At 39.0% G+C, this 23,467-nt stretch overlaps 1 protein-coding gene across 1 annotated transcript; it reads right to left on the bottom strand.

The window, feature by feature from the left end:
- Positions 1-20,784: 20,784 nt before the first annotated feature.
- Positions 20,785-22,903, bottom strand: LOC115975544. The gene is made up of 6 exons (XM_031096357.1): positions 22,800-22,903; positions 22,567-22,670; positions 22,300-22,484; positions 21,813-21,946; positions 21,265-21,365; positions 20,785-21,088 (listed from the first exon to the last, which is right to left on the bottom strand). The coding sequence occupies exons 1-6, from the start codon at positions 22,886-22,888 to the stop codon at positions 20,907-20,909; spliced, it is 795 nt and encodes a 264-aa protein (XP_030952217.1). The 5' UTR covers positions 22,889-22,903; the 3' UTR covers positions 20,785-20,906.
- Between the last annotated feature and the right edge of the window lie 564 nt (positions 22,904-23,467).

Raw genomic sequence — 23,467 nt, 5'->3', positions numbered from 1 at the left:
TGGGGAAACCAAGTACATAAAAGAAATCTTACAAGCTTTGGACAGAACCAAGGCCTTGCATGGTCCTCGGACTCAAGCCTATGGGGAAACCAAGTACATAAAAGAAATCTTACAAGTTTTGGACAGAACCAAGGCCTTGCATGGTCCTCGGACTCAAGCCTATGGGGAAACCAAGTACATAAAAGAAATCTTACAAGCTTTGGACAGAACCAAGCTTGCATGTCTCGGACTCAGCCTATGAGGGAAAACAAGTACATAAAAGAAATCTTACAATTGGAACAGAACAAGGCCTTGCATGTCTCCGGACTCAAGAACCAAGGCCTTGCATGGTCCTCGGACTCAAGCCTATGGGGAAACCAAGTACATAAAAAAATCTTATAAGTTTTGGACAGAACCAAGGCCTTGCATGGTCTTCGGACTCAAGTCTATGGGGAAACCAAGTACATAAAAAAATCTTATAAGTTTTGGACAGAACCAAGGCCTTGCATGGTCCTCGGACTCAAGTCTATGGGGAAACCAAGTACATAAAGGTCTTATACTCAAGCCTATGGGGAAACAAGTACATAAAAGAAATCTACAAGTTTTGACAGAATCAAGGCCTTGCATGGTCCTCGGACTCAAGCCTATGGGGAAACCAGTACATAAAAGAATCTTACAAGCTTTGGACAGAATCAAGGCCTGCATGGTCCTCGAACTCAAGCCTATGGACCATATAAAAAGAAATCTTACAAGTTTTGGACAGAACAAGGCCTTGCATGGTCCTCGGACTCAAGCCTATGGGGAAACCAAGTACATAAAAGAAATCTTACAAGCTTTGGACAGAACCAAGGCCTTGCATGGTCCTCGGACTCAAGCCTATGGGGAAACCAAGTACATAAAAGAAATCTTACAAGTTTTGGACAGAACCAAGGCCTTGCATGGTCCTCGACTCAAGCCTATGGGGAAACCAAGTACATAAAAGAAATCTTACAAGCTTTGGACAGAACCAAGGCCTTGCATGGTCCTCGGACTCAAGCCTATGGGGAAACCAAGTACATAAAAGAAATCTTACAAGTTTTGGACAGAACCAAGGCCTTGCATGGTCCTCGGACTCAAGCCTATGGGGAAACCAAGTACATAAAAGAAATCTTACAAGTTTTGGACAGAACCAAGGCCTTGCATGGTCCACGGACTCAAGCCTATGGGGAAACCAAGTACATAAAAGAAATCTTACAAGTTTTGGACAGAACCAAGGTCTTGTATGGTCCTCGGACTCAAGCCTATGGGGAAACCACACGGACTCAAGCCTATGGGGAAACCAAGTACATAAAAGAAATCTTACAAGTTTTGGACAGAACCAAGGCCTTGCATGGTCCAAGGACTCAAGCCTATGGGGAAACCAAGTACATAAAAGAAATCTTACAAGTTTTGGGCAGAACCAAGGCCTTGCATGGTCCTCGGACTCAAGCCTATGGGGAAACCAAGTACACAAAAGAAATCTTACAAGTTTTGGACAGAACCAAGGCCTTGTATGGTCCTCGGACTCAAGCCTATGGGGAAACCAAGTACAAAAAGTTATTATCATTGCAAGTTTTGGACAGAACCAAGGCCTTGTATGGTCTTCGGACTCACGCCTATGGGGAAACCAAGTACAAAAAATTATTATCATTACAAGTTTTGGACAGAACCAAGGCCTTGCATGGTCCTCGGACCCAAGCCAAGGGGGTAAGTATTACTTTTTATTAGTCTGCCTTATTATGCCGAGCGCTTCCATTAAAGTTATGGCAACATCTTTTTATTATTAAATATTTTGGTCTTAGTCGTCATTGATTTAGATGCTATATGATTGGGCCGAGCGGCGCTTACAAATTTATAAAAACAAAGAGACAGAACATGCAAAGTGAAATAGAAACAAGTTTTATTAATATGAAAAATTATTACAATGTACAAAAAGAGGCTTCAACAAGCCTATACAAAAGAGGAGCTGCCGAAGCAGTACTAACATCCACAGTACGGATAAGCAAACGGTCAAGCGCCTTTTAAACTTGTCTTCGAAGTCTCTCCAATCTTTGCCTCATTGTTGCTCATACTAAGAGAAGAACTCGCTTCAAAAAAAAAAAAAGAGAACGAAGAAGAAGGAAATAGTAAGGAAGAAATCAATGAAGAAGATGGAGGAGATGAACGAAGAAGATGGAGGACATGAGTAAGAGAAGGAGGAGAAGAAGAGTGGGAGAAATGAAAAGACAAAGAGAGGAGCAAAAGAGGGAGAAGGACAGCACCAGGGCGGAACTGGTGCTGGGAAGACTAAAAGAGGAAGACGGAGGAGGGCACCAGTGAGCAAAGAGAGGGAGAAGCAGAAGCACTTCGCCCCTGCCTCAGCCCTGACTCCTAACACACTGGTGCCATGTTAGGTACGCTCGTGAGGAGCCGAGTGGTGCTGATACTGGGTGTTCTCGACTCAGTCACATCGAGAATCCGACATGACGAGCCCCTGTTTCGGATTTTGGCTGAAAGAGAGGTGGGACAGATCTTAAGTCTGCGCCATCCTTGCCCCGATCGAGTCATTTCAAGCTTTATCGGAACATGGTGTTTTGAGGAGGGGCATGGTACCTTCATCGTTCGTTATGGTAGGCGTGTACTGATATGGTGTATAACAAACGGGCTAAGCAGGCGCTAAAGAAGGCTACGGGTTTCAAGATCACAGAGGGAAAGAGAGGAGTCTGCACGAAAGTGATGGCCTCCTGCTTGCCTTCTTATAGGAAGGGCAAAACGGAAGGTATTAAATGCATTCAAGTTTCCCAAAGGAATCTGAAGAAAAAAGAGGCATCCGTTCCATCTCCCCACCTTATCAGATGAGCCGCCGGACATAAATGAGCCTCGTAAAGAGGATTCATTAAGGGCGCGTCTGGGACAGCCAAGCGGCAGGAGTAAATCACGAGCAGATTAGACGGAATCCCTTGAAAACCGGCTAACTTCCTGGATAGGTGGAAAACCGCTCACATAAATGCGGGGTTGAACCAAGCAAGCCATATTAAAGGCCCGGGTTTGCCAAAACCCTCATTTCCAACCCGGAAGTCGGATAGAAGGGTTTTGAGGGGCTATTGTGGGGCCCAATAATTTAAGGGCCAAGCCCAATTGCTCCTAGGAAGTCCGAAGGCCCAATCCGAGGAGAGCTGTGGCCCAAACTCTACAATACAGAGCACAAAACAATTTTTGGGAGGCAGCCGAGGACGGTTCAGTCCTCGGCAGATCTTGAATCCCACCGAAATAAAGGGGTAAAACAGGTATAGGGACGAATTCGTGAGGAGATCCAAAATATCTTGGGGAAGTTATCCTTACTACCCTTCCAGATAAGACCCAACACATGACAGAGCCGTACTCTGCAGCCTTATCAACCATACCCAACAATTCTGGGATTAGACTGATGGGACAAATATCAGTCTTGTATAGATTGACCCTACACGTGGACGAAGGACAATCAACACGGACGAGTATAAAAGAAGAAAGTAAGTAAATCTAAGGGGGATCCCAGCCCACCCCAAAAAGAGAAGGATCACATGGGGGAGAACATCTCAACAACACCGGACTTCACTGAAGAAAGTCCGTCGTTGGAGAATCGGGGAAAGGCCTCAATGGTCCTCGGATCAACTCCGAGGAGTCCCATCCCATAGGGTACGACGTCTTAGGGCTTAAATGTTCAAGCCCAACTCCTTTTTCTACCTGAATTCCTCTAAAACCAGGATTGGACATCGCCCCATGACCAGCGGCTAGCTTTTTAAGCCCACTCTCTACAAATCATATTGTGAGGGATCTTTCGTACGCGAACCCAACATCCTTATTGGGCCGCCAGAGAATTGTGTCCTTACACATGCCTATTTATATCCGTCACTATATCATGTAGTTTTCAAATTTGTAAACACATATAAAATGATCAAGTCACCACACCATGCTTATCTTGTTTATAAAATAGAACGTTAAAAATTATAATTTTTTATAAAGAAAATTATTGAAATATTGGAGGAAACTAATAAGAAAATGTACTACACTTTTTGTAGAAACTTGGATATCATTAACTTACTTTCCATATCCTACTTAGATTGAAATTAATTAGAGTAATCATCTCTTATTGGGATTCTAAAAAACATCTTCCATTTCCTAAAAAGAAACCTTAAACTCTTACCTATATAATAAGCAAGTATTTGTTTTCACAAAATTCATAATAAAGTTCTGTGTATTGTTCAAAAACTCATATAATCAAATGAATTGTGTTGATTTTATATGACTTGTTTTTATTTTAAACAAGTTGATCACATTGTTGGTAACCGTACTAGTGGCAAAATCGAGGCTTTGCTTGAAAATATTGTGTACGCAGTTCTATTTAATATTTTGGGACAAATCTCTATGCTTGTGGATTGGTGTTGTGGCTATGAGTTGGTGGTTGGAAGTCGATTGGAACAAGTCTCGGTGCTTGTGGAGGAGATAGGTGTTTGGAACGAATCTCTATGCTTGTAGATTAGTGTTGTGGCTATGGGTTGGTACTTGGAAGTCAACTGGAACAAGTCTCAATGCTTGTGGAGGAGATCGGAGTTTGGAATGCATCTCTGTGTTTGTGATTTAGTGCTTGTGTTGGAGAAGGGTGCTTGTGGCGGAGAAAGATGCTTGTGTTGGCTTAAGGGTTTGAGTAGAGGGAAAGGTGATAGGAGGAAACCTCTTGGACAAGAACAGAGCCAGGATTTAGAATTAGGGGGGCGGGTTTGTTGTTGGCTATGTGGGGCAGCTCCGACCTCAGGCTTTACTACTACTTAGCTATTTGAGGGATTTTTTTTTTCTTTTTTGGTGTGTGTGACTTGATGTTGCTGCTCGGTAATGACAAAATTAAAGGGCCAAGTTTTTTGTGTTGGGTAAAATTGGTTAATTAGGCTTGTTTTGTTTTAGATTTACTATTGGTAATTTTTGTTGTTGTTCTAATTTATTGGGCTTGTATATTTTGTTTGAGTTTAGATCTATTGACTTTTTTATGGTCTTTACAAGGAGGAATACTAGAGCTAAAAACTTTTTTACAAATTGCTGATGTAGCGAGTGGTTTTTGGTAAGTCAAAAAGTGGTGTAAGCATTAGGCCAAGTGTGAACCAATATAAATTTTCTACCTCAACAGTTAGTAAAAATGTTGTAGAAAAGTTTGTAGTAATAACATTACTCTTAAAGAATTGATGATATTATTAAAGGAATGCAAAGTGTAATTTTATAGAACAAAATTGCTAAAATTAGTAACTAAGTAATTTTTTTTAGTAATATTATATGCTAATATATTTAAAAAAAAAAAAAAAATTTGGGGGGGGGGGGGGGGGGGGGCGACATTGCCCCCCACGTCAAAGCCTGCCTCCGTCCCTACTCTTGGAGCTCTCATCCATGGAGGCAATATCTTCAAGAATGGAGAGAGAGAGTGTATGTTTTCAGATTGGTTAAAAGGGAGCTTAGAGAAATAATAATAAAAAAGTGAGGAAAATGATTATTTAAATAAAATAGATGGTAGAATAGGCAAACTTATGTGGGAGTTTTGGATAAATGGCTGTGTAAAATAGAAAAATAGGCTCTAATGTTAAAATAGACAGAAAATTTTGCACAGACTGATGCAATTGCTCTTATATTGTAAAACTACATCTATATATAATTATTAATAAAGTATGTTGAAAAATATTATTATTGATGAGGTTGGCTTCTCTCCAGTTTTAATACCTAATGTTTTCTCCGGTTTTTATCTGGATGACTGACACTTCGCAAATAAAAGATCTAAGGGCTAAAAAAAAAACTCACATCTCTTTCTTTCTCCAACATCTCCTTCCACGGCAATTTCAAATTTTCTCTCCATTTGTCTTTCTTTCTCTCTCCAATATTATTTTCGTTATTTTATTTTTATTATTAGTTTTAATTTTCAATCTTTCATTATATTATCAAAATATTTTCTTTAGTTTATTTATGTTTTGTTATTAGCCAATTCATCACTTGGACATTTTTGTTTTGTTTTACATGATACTTTCTTAACCAAATTCTAAAAAGCTTATAATATTGTCCTAGTATGGATAATGATTAGCTCCAAAACAAGTCATATAATTTATAAAACTATCTATATTTATTATTTAAAACAAGTCATATAACTCCTTAAAAAAAATCATGTGAAACCAATATATAAATGATCTCTTCAATCATCATATAATGGGTTGAAAGAAGATATCTCTAAACCAATTTAGTTCCAAACATATTTGTTGGTATCTTACTTTAACCTATTACGTGGCAATTAAAGTAATTATCCATATATAATTTTAATCATATTATTTTTTAAATGAGTTATGTGACTTGTTTAAATAATACATGTGGGGAGTAGAAGGATCCCCGTCCAAATTAAAGCCCAATAATGAAATGGGCCGCTGGAACGAGATTAGGCCAGGCCTGGCTGCATGAGGGAAGTCCAAGAGGGGGATAGGCTGTAAGGAAAAGGAAGTTTAGCTAAACCTCACGCCCAAGAAGGGAAATGCCATGGTAAAGTGATTCCCGTGAGGAGGATGGAGAGTTAACCATGTTTCTGGTCAGGTGCACGGATGATCCACATGTAGCAACCAGGTGGTGCTAAGAACCGTGGGAAATTTCTAGAACACGCAAGAGGATTGAAGATTTTTATCTCTGCCTCAATTTGGGAGCCCTCACCTAACCTCTACGCATTAAATGCGTATAGGACAGCTTGAACAGGAAAAATATCTCACAGAAGGCAGAATTTAGGGATAAGGAAGGGGAGAAAACCAATAAAGTAAGAAAAATATCTTTGGAGACTAGGTCGGCAGTGTAACAGCTATAAAAGTAGGAATAGTGGGGAGGCCTATAAATAAGAGGAAAGCCAAGTTGAGAAAAGGGGATTTTTTTTTTTTCTTTTGGGGACGGAAAAAGGGGGACTGTATGAAAAGGTAAGGGAAATACTCTTGTAAGACTGATGATGAATAAAATCAATTGTTTGAGCTTCCTATCATGGAGTTTTTATTCCCGTTTATTTCTTTTTAATTAAATTTTGTGGGCTTGTCACTGGTAATCTGCAGAGGACCTCGAGGAGGGGGGCTGGTTTTTTCCCTGTCCACAATTGGCGCAATCTATGAGAAATCTCTACTGAGCAGTAGGCTCAAAAGTTGGTTTATTTTTTATGGCTAATTGGTCTCGGAGTAGCCCAGCCCATTTGGAATTCAGAAGAATCTATTCATGTGGAGCGACAAGTGAGGTCTGAGGTTCATGGGGAGGCCACATGGCCGCCTAGCCCACGTCCACAGGGACAACAATCTGCCACCAATACAAGTGGATCCTCACATTCTAATAGGGAGAAGGAAATGGAAGAGCTAAGGGAGCAAGTGGTAGTGCTGTAGAGGGAGGTGAAGAGGGATACAAAGTTACTACTTTGTAAGGATAAAGAACTTCGTCGTCGAAGGGGTCCGAGTCCAACACACAGTCATTCCCAGGGAGAGTAGCGTGTGGTGGATGATAGGAATAAGAAGAAAAAGACAAGTTATCCCCACGGGGAACGTGAGCGGTCTCGTAAGGAGAGAACGGCCTCACCACCTTAAAGGAAAAGCAGAAGGGAAGAACAAGATCAAGAGAGGCATAAAGGTCTAACTCCTCAGCACACAATAGTTCCTCATTCTTGAGTTTCAGTGACACTGTCAGTTTTAGGAGATGATGTTATGGGCAAGGTTTTGCAGCAGATATCACAATCTCCTTTCTCTGAAGAAATTGAGAAAATTGATTTGCCGCGAAGGTTCACAAGGCCAACCTTCACCATATATGATGGTAGGACAGATCCCATGGAACATGTCAGTCATTATACTCAAAGCATGGCCATATATGCTAAAAATGAGGCATTGATGTGTAAAATTTTCCATTCAAGCTTAGGGCTGATAGCTATGAGATGGTTTGATGGGTTGGAAAAAGGATCTATTTGGGGCTATGATGAGCTAATTAGAGCGTTTAGGGCATGATTTGTGACATGTAGTAGAACTCTGAAGCCTTTTGCCTCACTTCTTACAAGGGCAATGAAGGAGGGGGAAACTTTAAGGGCCTATTCAGATCGTTACTAGGAGTTATATAATGAGATTAAGGGAGACAATGGAGGAATTGTAGCTAGTACTTTCAAAGTGGGACTCCCTATTGATTCTGATTTAAGAGCTTTTTTGGCCTTGAAACTAGTTACGGATATATATAAGCTAATGGAGCAAGTAGAAGAGTATAAGAGGTTAGAAGATGACCAATTACAAGACAAGGCCAAGGCAAAGACTTCCACCATGGAGAAGAAGGAGGTTAAAGCAGATTAAGCTCCACGATCTCGAAAAGACTTCTTCCCTCAAGTTCAGAAGTCGAGGTTAGAGTTGGTAAGCTCATTGTACAAAAAGCCCATATACCAAATTGTGGAAAAGGTAAAGAACAAGCCATACTTTCATTGGCCAAACAAAATGAGTGGGGATGTCACAAGGAGAAATCAAAGGCTATATTGCTCATATCATCGAGACCAAGGACACATATCCGAAGATTGCCGAACCTTAAAAGACCATTTACATCAGCTGGAGAAGGCCGGTTATTTGGGGGAATTCTTAGTACGGGAAGATCCTCATCTGCAAGTTCTGAAAGGGGTGAGCACCTCAAGAACTTCAGCCCCAGCACGGGGGCTTATAGGGGTAATACATACATCTAGTCAACGGGTAGGAGCTGCTGAAACTTCATCACGGATAATGGCTGTGGGATCCATTTCTGATCAGAATTAGATGGTCCTATGAAAAAGAAGTGGCGTTGGGAAGATGATTGCATTGGCTTTAATGCAAAAGACCTCAAGGATGTACTTCAGTCCCACGAAGATGCATTGGTGATAACGCTGCAGGTTAGAGGTTATGATATTGGAAAGGTTCTGGTGGATTAAGGAGGTGGAGCAAAAATCATGTATCCTGACTTATATGAGGGGTTAGGGCTTACCCTTGAGGATTTAGCTCCATATGATAGTCCTTTGGTAGCTTTTGATGGAACCATCATTATGCCAGCTGGACAGGTGACTCTTCCTGTGGAGGGTTCTGGTGGATCAAGGAAGAGCAGAAATCATGTATCCTAACTTATATGAGGGGTTAGGGCTTACCCTTGAGGATTTAGCTCCATATAATAGTCCTTTGGTAGCTTTTGATGGAACCGTCGTTATGCTAGTTAGACAAGTGACTCTTCTCGTGGAATTGGAAGAAAGGAAAGTAATGGTCAACTTTATAGTGGTACACTCCTACTCTCCTTACACAGCAATCCTTAGACGTCCTTGGATACACTCCATGGGTGTGGTACCTTCATCTTTGCCTCAGAAGGTCAAATTTCCAACCAAGTATGGAATTGTTAACTTGTGTAGGGATCAACTTATAGCTTGCAGATGTTAGGTGGCCATCGTGGAACATAGGAAGGGAGAAAAGCCTGAGCCAGCAGGTCAGTTATAGCAATTACAGTCACCTCCCGAGGACGTATGTGAGCGATTGGAAAAAATACACATTGACCTTAAGGATAAATATTTTCATTTAGGAGCGAACCTCCTGATCTTAGAAAAAGTAAAGTTAATTCTGTTTTTAGTAAGTAATCTGGATGTATTTGCATGAAGTCTGTATGAAGCACCTGGGGTGGACCTAAATTTTATTTTTCATCAACTAAATGTTGACCCCTAATGTCCGACAAAGAAGCAGAGACCTCACAGATCCTCGGATGTATATGTTGGGGTAGTGAAGGAAGAGGTGAATAGACTTGAGGAAGCTTGGGCAATTAAGGAGGCTTTTTATCCTAAGTGGTTGGCTAACACGATTGTGGTAAAAAAAGAAAAATGAGAAGTAGCGAGTATGCATGGACTTCACAGATTTGAACAAGGCATATCCAAAGGATCCTTTTCCCGTGCCCAAGATAGACCAACTTGTTGATGCAACTTTTGGGCACCCTAGAATGAGTTTTCTTAATGCGTTTTAGGGGTACCATCACATAGCTTTGGCCCCCAAAGACCAAGAGAAAACTTCTTTCATTACTCCCACAGGAAATTTTCATTACAAAGTTATGTCATTTGGTTTGAAGAATGCAGGATCCACTTATTAGCGAATGGTGACTAAGATGTTCAAGGAACAGTTGGGAAGAAATATGGAGGCTTATATAGATGATATGGTGGTAAAGAGTAAGGTCATGGAGGACCATCTTACAGATCTCGCAGAAACCTTTGAGACATTACGAAAGCACCATTTGAAATTGAATGCTTCTAAATGTGCGTTTAGGGTAAGCTCGGGAAAGTTTTTGAGGTATTTAGTCACTCATCGAGGTATTGAGGTAAACCCAGATCAGATTGCAGCTTTACAAAATTTGAAGTCGCCAAGGAACCCAAGGGAAGTTCAACAACTTACTGGGTTGACCGTGGCTCTTAATCTATTCATTTCACGATCTGCAGATAGGTGTCAACCATTCTTCTAGTTGCGAAAGATGTGGAAGGACTTTCAATGGATAGATGAGTGCCAGTGGCTTTCGATGAGCTTAAATTCTACTTATCACGGGCTCCCATCTTGTCAAGATTGATTCCAGGAGGGACATTGTACATGTATTTAGCCATAACGGATCACACAGTCAGTGTGGTCTTGTTAAGGCTAGACCAGGGAGTTCAAAAGCCAATCTTTTATATCAACAAAACTCTTGTGGAAGCTGAAACACACTACTTACCCTTGGAGAAAGCTGCCCTCTCAATAATCCATGCTGTGCGGAAGTTGCCCCATTATTTTCAAGCTTATACCGTAGTTGTATTAACCAAACACCCTTTGCAGGCGTTACTTAGAAGGTCAGACTTCACAAAAAGGATAGCCAAGTGGGGGACTTCCCTGGGAGCTTATGATATTCAGTACAAGCCCTGTACCTTCTTCAAAGGACAAGTTTTAGCAGAGTTCGTAGCTGAATTTACCCTTGGGCATCCAAAAATTTTGCAAGTGGAGAGAGGCAAGGTAGCAAAACTTCATGAAAGGATATGGCAGGTGTATGTAGATGGGGCATCAAATTGCCGAGAAGCAAGGGTGGGAATCATACTGATCTCTCTGGAAGGAATCAAAGTGGAAAAGTCATTAAGGCTAGGTTTCCCAGCGTCAAATAACGAAGCCGAGTACGAAGCTTTCCTTGCAGGACTAAGGATGTCTAGATAGGTAGGGGCAGATAGAGTCCAGTTACACTGTGATTCTCGGCTGGTTGTTGGTCAAATATCTGGTGATTTTGAAGCCAAGGATTAGAGGATGATAAGCTATTTGAAAAAGATCGGAGTATTAAAGTGTCAATTCAAGGAGATGGAGATATTACAAATTTCTAGGGGAGGCAACAGTCACACTGATTCTCTAGCTACTTTGGCTTTTTCGGTAACAGATCCCCTTTCGAGAATTGTGTCAGTTGAGCTTTTACCTCTTTCTAGTGTTATTCCTTCGGGTAAGAACTTAATTTTAAGCATACAACCGTCTGTGAGTTGGATGGATCCTATTATAGCTTATCTCCGAAATGGGACACTCCCTGAGGACAGGAAAGAGGCTAAACGGATTAGATGCAGATCTCCGTGGTATTAGGTATGTAAAGAGGGGAAGTTATATAAAAAGGTCATACTAGGGTCCTTATTTGCTTTATGTGCACCCCGAGGCAGTTGAGGGACTTCTAGAAGAATTACATGAAGGAATATGCAGGAGTCATACTAGAGGAAGATCATTGGCATACTGAGCCCTCACTCAGGGGTATTGGTGGCCGAATATGCAGAAACAAACCGTGGACTTCTCCAAAAAATGTGATCAGTGCCAAAGGTTTGCCCATGGCATTCATTAGCCAGGGAATCTTCTTAATCCTATATCTAGCCCATGGTCGTTCACTCAATGGGGGCTGGACAGAATGGGACCTTTCTCGAGGGCAACAGGAAATAGAAGGTGGCTCCTGGTAGCAACAGATTATTTCACTAAGTGGGTAGAAGCAAAGCCCCTAGCTAGTATCAGAGATACAAATGTTACGAGGTTCGTTTGGAAGAATATTGTGATGCAGTTCAGTGTGCCAAGAGTTCTCTGTCGAAAAATGGATTGCAATTTGACAGTAAGGCTTTTAGGTGATACTGTACAAAGTTAGGAATAATTGACAGGTATTCTACCCCGTCTTATCCGCAAAGCAATAGTCAAGCAGAAGCCACTAATAAATCCATCATTGATGGGTTGAAAAAAAGGCTTGATGAATCAGAGGAGCGATGGGTAGAAGAGTTACCAAGCGTGCTATGGGCATATCGAACTACCCCACAACGTTCCACAGGAGAAACTCCCTTCTCCATGACGTACGGGGCAGAAGCTGTGATACCCATGGAAACAGGATTGCCTACTTCTCGGACAGATCTATTTAGAGTAGAGAAGAATGATCAGCTACCTTGCAAGCATTTGGATCTAGTAGAAGAAATCCGTGATGTTGCTTCAGCAAAGTTGGCCAACTACTAACAGAGGATTAGTCGAGGGTATAGCAAGGGTATCAAGATTAGGGAGTTTATTCCAAAGGACTTGGTGCTTAGAAAAGTTTTGGGTAACACCCGGGATCTTACTATGGGAAAGCTAAGCCCAACCTGGGAAGGTCCCTATAGAGTCACATTCATTGTAGGGGCTGGAGCTTATCGACTAGAAGACTTAGATGAGAGACTTGTAGCAAGGCCATGGAATGTTTCTAATTTGAACAAGTATTAATTTTGATAATAATATAAGGTGTGTATTACTTGTACTGCTATTTTGTCAAAGTTCAATGAATGGCAACAAGTTCTATGAAAACATGACAGGAAATTATAAGAGCATGTAAATAAACCCTGCGGTACTAGACCCTATCTTTGCCTCGAGTGGATTTTAAGCTGAGTTCTCTGCCCTAGCCTAATCTCAAGATCACTAACAGAAAGCAAAATTAAAACTTCTTTGAAAATAAACCCCGTTGTACTAGACCCTGTCTTTGCCTCAAGTGGGTTTTAAGCTGAGTTCTCTGCCTTAGTCTGATCTCAAGATCACTAACATAAAGAAAAATTAAAACTTCTTTGAAAATAAACCCCACAATACTAGACCTTGTCTTTACCTCAGGTGGGTTTTAAGCTCAGTTCTCTACCTTAGCCTGATCTCAAGATCACTAACAGAAAGCAAAATTAAAACTTCTTTGAAAATAAACCCCACGATACTAGACCCTATCTTTGTCTCATGTGGGTTTTAAGCTAAGTTCTCTGCCTTAGCTTAGTTTTAGGGCCACTAACAGAAAACAGAATTAAAACTTTATTGGATACAAATCCCTTGGTGTAAAACCATGATATTTCCTCGGATGAGCTTCGAACGAGACTCAAATGAAATGAGTGCTATAAAGCAAATATCTCGAGTAAGTGGTTGGGAAAATTTATCATTTTTGTTCGGTAGTCAACTATCAAAAGTTATCACAACTTAGCAAATTATTAATGTAGCAGAAAAACAGTGGCATTCTCTCCACGGGAGAAAAGTATAAAAGGTAGCAATTGAATGTTTAAATAAACTCGAGAAATGCAAGCATGTAGTATAGATGAGTAAAAGAGAAACACAAGTATTTTCAGACAAACATTCCAAATGATAGGCCAAGAATGTATTAACCCTTTGTGATGAATTAATTGATTAATTAGCCAAATTTATTAATTAATCAAATTAACATGCAATGTACGTGGCAGCACAAACAAATCACCAATTAAACTAAGTATGCAGCGGAAATTAAATTGACATGGTGATTTGTTTACGAATGGGGAAAACCTACACGGTAAAAACCCTACTAAGTGATTTTAAGGTCATCACTCCCGAGAATCCACCATTATCAAAATAAGCAGTTACAAGTAAAGGAATCTCAGTACCTTATACAAACCTACAGTTGAACCCTAACCTCAATACTCAATTAGACTTGTTCTGTAGTGACAATCTCTCATTTTTCTCCCAGTACGTGACTAACCAATTGCGCGGATCCCAGTACGCGACTTCAATCACCAACTAGAGAAGGATGTTGGCTATAAAGTTCTTCAGGTCATCACATGATGAAGATCAAGAAGATCCTTGGTTACAAAACCCTACGATGCACAAACACAGTAGCTTCTTCACAAGAAAGATGAACTAGGGCAAATTCTATCTCCGGTCACAATTTACTTGAACAAACTTTGCTCAACACTTGTGCAACTTGTGTCACTTTTGATGGCCCTTAAAATAATCCTTTTATATGTCTAGGGTTGTGAGAAAAAAAAGCTCAAATATATAATCACAGATTCGATGAAAAACAGAACAGAAAATCTGAATTTCATAAACCTCGACAAATACCCTATCTGTCGAGCCATGGGCTAGAACAGCTCTTCAAGGCTCGATAGATGCTAGCTATCGGGCTAGCTGTTGAGCTTTAATGAACAGAACTTTTCACACTTGAATCTTGGACAGGCTTGTATGGCTTTAACACTTGAACTTGAAACCTTGTTTCTTGAAGTATTAAACACATCCTAGATCTACCTAAATACCAGTAAAGTGTGTTTTGTCAAAGAATTATCCAATTATATAAAATAGTGACATATGTTCCTAACAAGTGAATCACATATGTCCTAACATCAAATACAAGTATTAAGCTATAAAGCAAAAGCCCCTAAAATCGGGAAAACTGTAGAATTGTCCTTAAATAAAAAAATAAAAAAAAAATAAAAAACTAGAAACTTGAAGCTAAACACAGGGAGGTTCCTCGATTGAAGATAACGCCTCAGAGATGGTTCTCCCTCCCAAAGACGCAATAAGTCTAGCCCCGTCAACCTGGCGGACGAAAAGTCATCATTAATGATGGCCTGGATCTCAGGGTTTGGAATGATGACCAACTCCTCAAGAATTGGAATGTTGTTCTCTGCCCTAAGAGAAGAGGAAGCCTCCAATTGCAACTTGTCCAGGGCAGCGGTCCATCCCTTAGAGAAGTAGGTTGAAAGGTTCTACTGAACCTTGGGCTTTATAGTAGCAATACAGTCATATTGACCCTGGTAATAGGCATCCTGGATTTTAGCATCATCAACTGCCTCATAGCTTTTCAGCTCGGCACCTTTGTCTGTAAGAGCCTTCCTGGCCTGCTCCAGCTCCTTCTCCAGAATCTCTACTTTCTCCATGATGGTCTTGGTGTTCTCTTCTACCTCAAACTGCAGGCTCTTTGACTCTGAGACTTTGTTCATAACATTCGAGATCTTCTTGAGAAAACCCTCGTTGTCATTACTCAATTCCTCAACCCTGGCCTTTACCGATAGTAATAATCAAACCGACCAGTCAACACAAATTTTCTATGCGAATTGTCCAAATCTCAAGCTCTATGAATATGACCAACAATATCTGCAACATTAATCATAGAAAAACTACAATATAAATATATAATTCAAGAACAAAATTTTCACAAAAAGATAGGAAAACTTGTACTCACCTTTTCTTAGGAGTATGTGCTTTGTTTTGTTAATGGAGACTCTACTTTTTCGATATTCATCATACCACTAAAAAAAAATGATTGCACAAATTGCAGCCCAAATTGAGGGGGGGAAAAAATAAGAATATGAAAGCGAGAGAGAGAGAGAGAGAGAGAGAAACTAACCTTAATACCTTTAAAAACTCAGAGCAAATATTATGCATTTGAGAGATAAATGAAAGCTAAATGTGAAGATCTATGGGAGAATGAAATTTTGTGTGATTTTAACTTTTAAGTGGTGGAGGCATACAAAGGTTTTTATGTTTTTTTTTTTTTGTGGAAAATGTGACTAAATGTTTTTGAAAGGTTGCATGTTTTACGTTTATAGGAACAATGAATGGGATGGTAGGGATTTTGTAGTGTGCAAGTTAAATGTTTTTACTTAGGTGAATGAACGTGATTATTGTGATTTTCTTGACTTCCGTGTTAGGTGTTAATGCATGCAAAAAAAAAAAAAATTGAAATTTTAGATAAGACACATGAAGCAAAATAAGCTATTCAATTTAAAATTTAAATTATATTTTCTCACAACTTTAATTATATATATATATATATATATAATGCATTTGGCACAAAAATTAAGAAAGAATTTTATCATTTGGTCCCCACATAAATTTAGACACATGGCACAAAATTATACTCTAATTTGAAATTCTAATCAAACTTTCTTTGAGTTTTGTCTATTAATATATATATATATATATATATATACATTATTTTACAATAGACCTTACATCATATCTTCTATTCTAAGATTGTAACACATTCAAATAATTTAAAACAAACCCCTCCATATTGAAAAACTGACAAAACAAATATATTTTATAATGTGGCCCTATCTTATAAAAAGAGAGAGGGAGAGAAAGAAAGACAAAGGATGTGGAGATGTGTGAGAGAGTAAATTGAATATAAAAAATTAGAGAGGGAGAGAGAGAAGATGTGGGGGTGTGATTGGGGGAGAGAAAATTGAATAAAAAAGTAAATTGGTTTTGAGTATGCTATACAATTGTTTGATGAAATGACTGTGTGAGATATGACTACTGCATTATCTTAGACTTAGAGGATATGGTGGCTGCTTCCTCACACTTACTATTGACTAGAATAATTGTTTTAGATTATTTAGTGTTAATTTGCAGATCATAAGATAGACACATTATTTTAAGAACTCAAGTCCAAGTTGTTAAAATTAGATTCCACCTTCAGGGCCATTGAGTGTTGTTCAGGATTGGATCTAAAAAGTTAGGACCAGTTCAAGTTGTTAATAGGACTCAAATCAGGGTATTGCACCTGATGCAATTGTAATCAATGGCTGAGATTGAAAATTGAAAAAACAACTTTCAATCTCAACCATTAAATAAAATATATTAAAGGAAAGTTAAAAAGTAAAAAATGTTTAAATATTTGTGAGAGAAAGTGGATGAATTGCATCAAGTGCAATACCCTAAGTATTGCACTTAATCTTAATCTGTTGTTAATATATTCTACAGACTCCAAAAGCAAGCAATGAATATTTAGGTGTCTTTTCAAAACTCTAATAATTATTTATAGAATCTGGGCTACATGCTAAAATTCATGTCAAAGTTTGTTCGCCCATCCAAGCTGAAGCTTCCACCATTCTCTGGGCAGTGAAGCTTGCAATCAAAGAGCAGTGGAACCTTGTCTGTTTTGAAGGAGATGCCAAGGCCTGTTTTGACCCTCTATCATCCCATGACCTCCCCCCTGACTGGACTATTAATACCATCATCAATGATATCCGCAATCTTGCTCGCTCCTTTTCTTGTTGCAATTTCATTTGGGTCAGCAGAAGTTGTAATGCAGCAGCTCATGCTACTGCCAAGTTTGCTTTACTTTCTAGTCCTTTTTTGTGTTTTAATAAGGGTAATCTTTCTGAGGTCATTGAGTCTGTTTGTAAAAAAGATTACCCTGTTTGTTCTGTTTCTTGAGTTTCAATATCAATGCAGATTATCAAAAAAAAAAAAAAAAATCTACCTATGGCAGGTTCAAAAAAATTAATACACAACTTACAGATTCAGTGTGACATGTCAAAGAGTGAACTAAGCTAACATCAACAGCATTCCAAACACATATTCTGCAATCTGCATAGTTAAGTACCAAAGACAAGTCATAACCCAAAATAGGTTATAAAAACTGATTCTGTCTAATTAAAAAATGTGCAAATCCTGGATAGACTATCCAGAAGAAAGCAAGAATGGGCAAATGTAGCCCATAAAAAAACAAGATGAATAACTGGGGATCCAACCCACACCCCACAACAGCCAACAAGGGGGAAAAATAGACAAATTGCTGAGTACTTATCAAAATAAAGAAGATTTAATAAGATGTCTAACAGGAAAACTACAATTCTTAGTACAAAATGCTGGGTTGCTTAATTTTAGGATGCACAAAAACTGAATGAGGCTAAAATTTATGAAATGGTAGAATAGAAATATTTTAACTAAAAGATGCCATGGGTGGAACCTATTGGAAACAAGAGAAAGTAAAAAGTAACTACAATCATTCAGTTGTGCAAGGGAGGCCAACGAATGCAGTATAAAAAGAGAGTGATCTGCTTGAATTGAAGCTGCTATGAGGATAACAGAGAAGCCAATCCTTTATAGGAATATTAGTTAGTATTGTACAGGGTCAATGAATGGGGCGAGTTCATTAAAAATTCAAAGACAAAAAAATGGCAAAAAAGAAAGCATTCATTCCCCTTCTATATCTTGCATCTGTAGTATTTTTTCCCTGGTGGATCTATCTCTCATTTACTAAAAGTCTGCACAACAATGGTTGACCAAACAAGAAGAGACATGATGGTTTACAATAACAGGTGATGATAAAGCTTGATGGCAAATGACTGCCCCTGAAATTATCTACATTTTTTGGATTTAAGGCTTTATTGAGGTAAGATCCAGGACAAGTACACTCAAGAGGATCTTATGTTAATAAATTTTTCTTTCCAGTAAAGTACCAATTCAATGTATTTACTTTACCCATGAAAGCTGCAAGCACAAAGCGGTTATCCAGACTTCATACAATCATATTATCACCCGGCCGGGGGGGGGGGGGGTTTGGAAGAAATCTCTGATGTGGGCCTCCTCGAGGAGGTTGTGTAGGCAATGGAGGAGGTGGAACTTTTAGATGATATGCACATGTACAACGTCCAAATTTTTCCTAAAATAATGAGATAGAGAGGGAATCAAATTCCACATGCTACATATTTTTATAGTTTATTTTATCAAATTAAACAATATTAAAAATAAATAAATAAAAATTGCAAAAAACCCAGCTAGAAAAAAATTTCAAGGAAGTTGTACAGCACCAAAACTTTGGAAACTATAATGGTAAACCATAGATAGGTTCACATGGGATCTACGTGGTCTTGGAACCCAAATAATTGCACTTCAGTCACGAGAACAGGTAACTATGTTGTCATGACAAAACCTGAGAACATTACAATTCAAGGAAGTGGTGCTAAGTAAATTTAACAACAAGAGCAGGTGTGTGAAAAAGCTCATCACAATATATGTTAATGGATAACATTAGATTACTTTAATTTTGAAAGGAAATAAGTGGATATATTCCTAAACAATAATGCATTCTACCAATTCTTCACTACCTAGATCTTGCACATAACAAGTTTTCTGGACTAATTCCCAACTGTCTGGCAATCTGTGTACTTTGGTCTATGATAATAGTAGTTTTGCTTAGAATCTATTACACAAGCATACATCAATATTATTACAAAGAGATCTTGACTGTGGCAGAAATCTAATGCCATAGACCTCTCTGGAAATAACCTTACAGGTAGAATCCTTGACTAGATAACAAGCCTCTCTGCACAAAGTATCTTGAATTCATCCATTAATCTAACTAGGATCATCCTGAAAGGTTATGCTTCTATGCTAGCATCGGACTTGGATTTGTTGCAAGCTTTTGGAATTGATGCATTGGTACCTATGAAGCACGGGTGCGTTTTGAGACTCGGGTGCGGGTGCGGGTGCGGGACTCGGCAATTTTTGAAAAAGGTGGGTGCGGGTGCGGCAGGACTCAGCAATTAAAAAATTATTAAAAATATTTTTATTTATATTTTCAATTTATTTTTACTATTAAAATATTCTTAAAAAACACATTAGATTCACAAAACAAAGAAAGAAGAAAGCAAAAAACACAAAACAAAAAAGAAATGTCCTACCCTCTCACCTAATCATGCCATATCAGATCATGCACTATACCCATCTCAACCAACACATGTACATTAAGGTAAAATGACCAAAACAGCCACATGACTTTGGGTGCATCTAGGGGGTCCAGTAGAATACAAAGCAAAGGGCATTTTGGGGTAATCAAAGATTTTTATATTGCAACTCTGTCACAGGCCAACAAAGTAGCATTTGTGTTTTTTTTTTTTTTTTTTTTGAGAAGCCAGCCCGGAAGACCAGGCAGGAAAGTAGCATTTGTGTTGGGTTGCTGTGGAGATGCCGAGACGGAGAGCAGAGACAGAGAGGCAGATGAAGCTGAGCACACGCACACCACAGAGAGCACAGAGAAGAGAGACGAGTGACCGAGTGAGAGAGAGTGTTTGAATTTCGGCCTGAATTGGCCGTTTCGGCCTGAACCGGCCATTTCGCCGATTTCGGCCGATACGGCTCGAATCGGGTCGAGTCTCAGTCGTATCGGCGCGAATCGGGTCGAGTCTCAGCCGCGTCGGCGCGAGTCGGCGAAAAAAAAAAAGAAACCACGTGGCAGACGCGTCGCCGCGTCGCACCGCGTCAGACGCGGGTGCGGCGCCTCTGGAGCCGCGTCCGTGCATCCCAGATTGGTACTTTCATTTCTGTGATGACATCAGATATAGGATAGCAGTAATAATTGCATTGAAAGTTGTTCCCTTGAGCTGGAATATGTATAATACAAGTTTGCAGATGGAAAAACATTGTAAGTTGTTTGTTACTAGGGTCATGCTCTATGCTTTATCTTGTAATGCTAAAAACTATGGAGAAATGCTATAGCCACAAACTATTGATGTCGCAAATTTTTACTAGTTCTCATTTGAAAACACCACCATTTTACTTATCAATAATATTTCACTACATCAGCAATTTGTAAAATAGTTTGTAGCTTTAGCATTTTCCAAAACTATGATATAAAATAAGGCATTACTTTTTCTTTTCTTTTTTTGAGGAACCGCTAAGAAAATATAAGGCATTATTTAAATGGATTATTATTATTATTATTTATTTATTGGGGTTTTAAAGAAGAAAAATAATATGAGACAAATGACCAAAATTAGCCCAAAATTTTTTTTTGGGCATCTGCATTATCACACTCATTTGAAGCTAATGTCTATGTTCACTGCAATATGTACACAAGGCGACACTTAATTGGGAAGCAGCAAACCTTTAAATCTCCACTCTATCAATTCCACTGTCATCTTCATTCTCTGCGCTGAACTCCCCCCAAGAGATCATATTCATGAAGGCCTTTGTCGCTTGGCCAACAGCATGAGAAGTCTTCTTTGCAGCTCCAGCAACAACAGGTTGCAAAGAGATGATGGGCAGGCTCGCTCTCTCTTGAATCATTGCTGTATCATACAAACATGACAGTCCTCAATATAGGAAAGGGGAACAATATTAATAACCAGAAACAAAATTAGAAAGGAGAGTTGGGGTGAGAGAGAGAGAGAGAGAGAGAGAGAGAGAGAGAAGGGGGCGGGGGGTTGTTTGAGGTAGAAGAAGAAAAGTTGCAGCTCCAACATACAGATAGTTTGCTGGCAAGCAACTGCACCAATTTGTCGAATTCCAGCTTCTGCCGCTTGCACAGCTTGAGTAGATTTGCTGACCCCATCAGCTATCTCTTGGCTGAGCACCAAATGGAATAAACATATATTAATATCAAAGCATCAGCGATGAAACAGCAGAAGTGAGAATAATACAAACATAGAGTACAACAATCATTTCCATAATAAACTATTCAATTAAGAAACAAAGAAGTGTTTTACCCAGCAAGATGGGGCTACAGGACTCCTGGTTTTTTTCTCTGGACTATACATAGATACTGAATAACCCTCAAGAAGGTCAAGGTAACAAAAGGGATCCCGTTTATGATTTATGAGACCCAAGTAAAAATTTAAGGAAGGTCCTTTCAGATTACAGAAGGGAGTCCATGTATAGCTTATGATAAACATGTGCAACAGAGCAAAAAGAATTATGGTAATTTACCCGTAGCATTCCACAAAACAACCAAAAATTGAAATAAAGGAAGAAAAAAATTAAAAGGATAATCAAAAGTAGGGAGCTTACTATCACCTTAAATCACTTAGTTCCAGTGTAAGGTCGCTGATTTCCATGCCAGATAGCCTAATGGTAGCCATAGTACTAGGGAGCTCCTCACGAGCTGTATCTGCTAGCTTTGAAAGAGATGTTGCAGCTCTCCCCATTGCCTTAAGGATATAAAGGAAAAAAAGATACATAAGAACCAATGTTTAAAGGGGAAAAAAAAACTTTGTCATCAAGCTTCAGAAGATTTATATATCTACAATCAGAATCTACTAAAAATAAGAGAGGGGAAAGAGAAAAAAGGGGGGGGGGGGGGGGGGGGGAAGCAAGAGACAATCCCAAGCATCAGAATGAAGCAGATAGAAAGGTATAAATAAAGCTTTGAAATCTGATAAACCTTATAATTTCAAAATTATAATCTAAATAACTTGAAAACCTCTTCAAAACATGAATGGAAGATGCTTTGCACAATTCTTAAGCTAAAACAAAATTAGCTTCAGAGTTATTAGTACACCACCTCAAAATCTTCGATGGCCGACTCTTTGAAGGAGAATATTCCAAAGTTCAAAAATTCCTGTTCTGTGAATATACCTTCATTTTTTAATCTTATTTTCCTTTCAAAATTGAGTAGCCCGATATTGCCCCTTGGTTCTTTTTTCCTTTCAAAATTTAAGCAACCTGATATTGCCCCTAGCGCAACCACTGCATAAAGTAAGCAGCACAGATAATATGAAACATCATAAAAATCAAATGTAAGGTCAGTCACTAACTGGGGTGGACTAACCTGAATTGCACATAATTGACATCATTCTCATGGCCAGACAACAGATCCAACTCAGGTACTGGTTGATCCAGGTCCTCTTGGGTACATTTAAAATCACTCCAAACCTGCAAGTACATGGTTCTTGATGAATATATCCAACAAGATATATCTAACCAAAGTAACCAATACAAGTAAGCTAAATTTTAGTAGACGAATCATATGAACTTAATTCAAGGGTATATGTTTGAACGCACCCTTGCAAAAGTGTCAGAGCTAACAGTAACAAAAACAGTTCTATTGGCATTGTAAGCACAACAAAGCATCTGATGGCTCTGTGGGCCATTACTTGAGGAGGGTCTGTTGCTTGACAGACCATTGCTATTCCCTGCAGTAAACTTCACAGTTACTATGTAAGTGAATATCACAGAAATATTAGTTAACTAATAAGCAACAATGCAGAAGCAATCATCTAACCATTTAAAATGTCTGTAGGTTTCGGAATGTATACTCTTGGCTGGAGGTTGGAATACCGAGCATCCCAGATTCGACAAGTCCCATCATCATCACCTACAAGTAAAAAAATAAAAATTTGTAGGTCAAAATTTTTTTTTTTAATCTTTTTTTTTTTTTTTTTTTTTTTACAAGTAAAAATTTATTGAAAAAGGAAAATGTGCTGACAAACAGATGTGTGCAGTCCCATTTCAAAGAAACCTACAAATGCTGTAAGCATGGATGTGATAACAAAAGAAAAGAATTCCATCAAATCACTGTTAATGCCAAAGATCTTGCTAAGTGTCAGGAGGTGCATAGAATGAACAAAATATGAAAATAATTGAAACTAGGAAACAGAACTAATCAGTATTTTTAATTCACAAATAATCACAGCAGATCAACTGCACAACTAAAGGGAAGCAACAGGGAG

This window comes from Quercus lobata, chromosome 2 (assembly GCF_001633185.2).
Source record: "Quercus lobata isolate SW786 chromosome 2, ValleyOak3.0 Primary Assembly, whole genome shotgun sequence".
NCBI classification, from domain to species: Eukaryota; Viridiplantae; Streptophyta; class Magnoliopsida; order Fagales; family Fagaceae; genus Quercus; species Quercus lobata.
This window is presented reverse-complemented; position numbering and strand designations above follow the sequence as displayed.

Excerpts from the sequence above, each read along its gene's own strand:
- LOC115975544 (XM_031096357.1), bottom strand. The coding sequence starts at position 22,888 with ATGGCCCACAGAGCCATCAGATGCTTTGTTGTGCTTACAATGCCAATA. Across the intron at positions 22,485-22,566 it reads GTCAATTATGTGCAATTCAG|TGGTTGCGCTAGGGGCAATA; the intron begins GTTAGTCCACCC and ends TACTTTATGCAG. Across the intron at positions 21,947-22,299 it reads CGGCCATCGAAGATTTTGAG|GCAATGGGGAGAGCTGCAAC; the intron begins GTGGTGTACTAA and ends TATATCCTTAAG.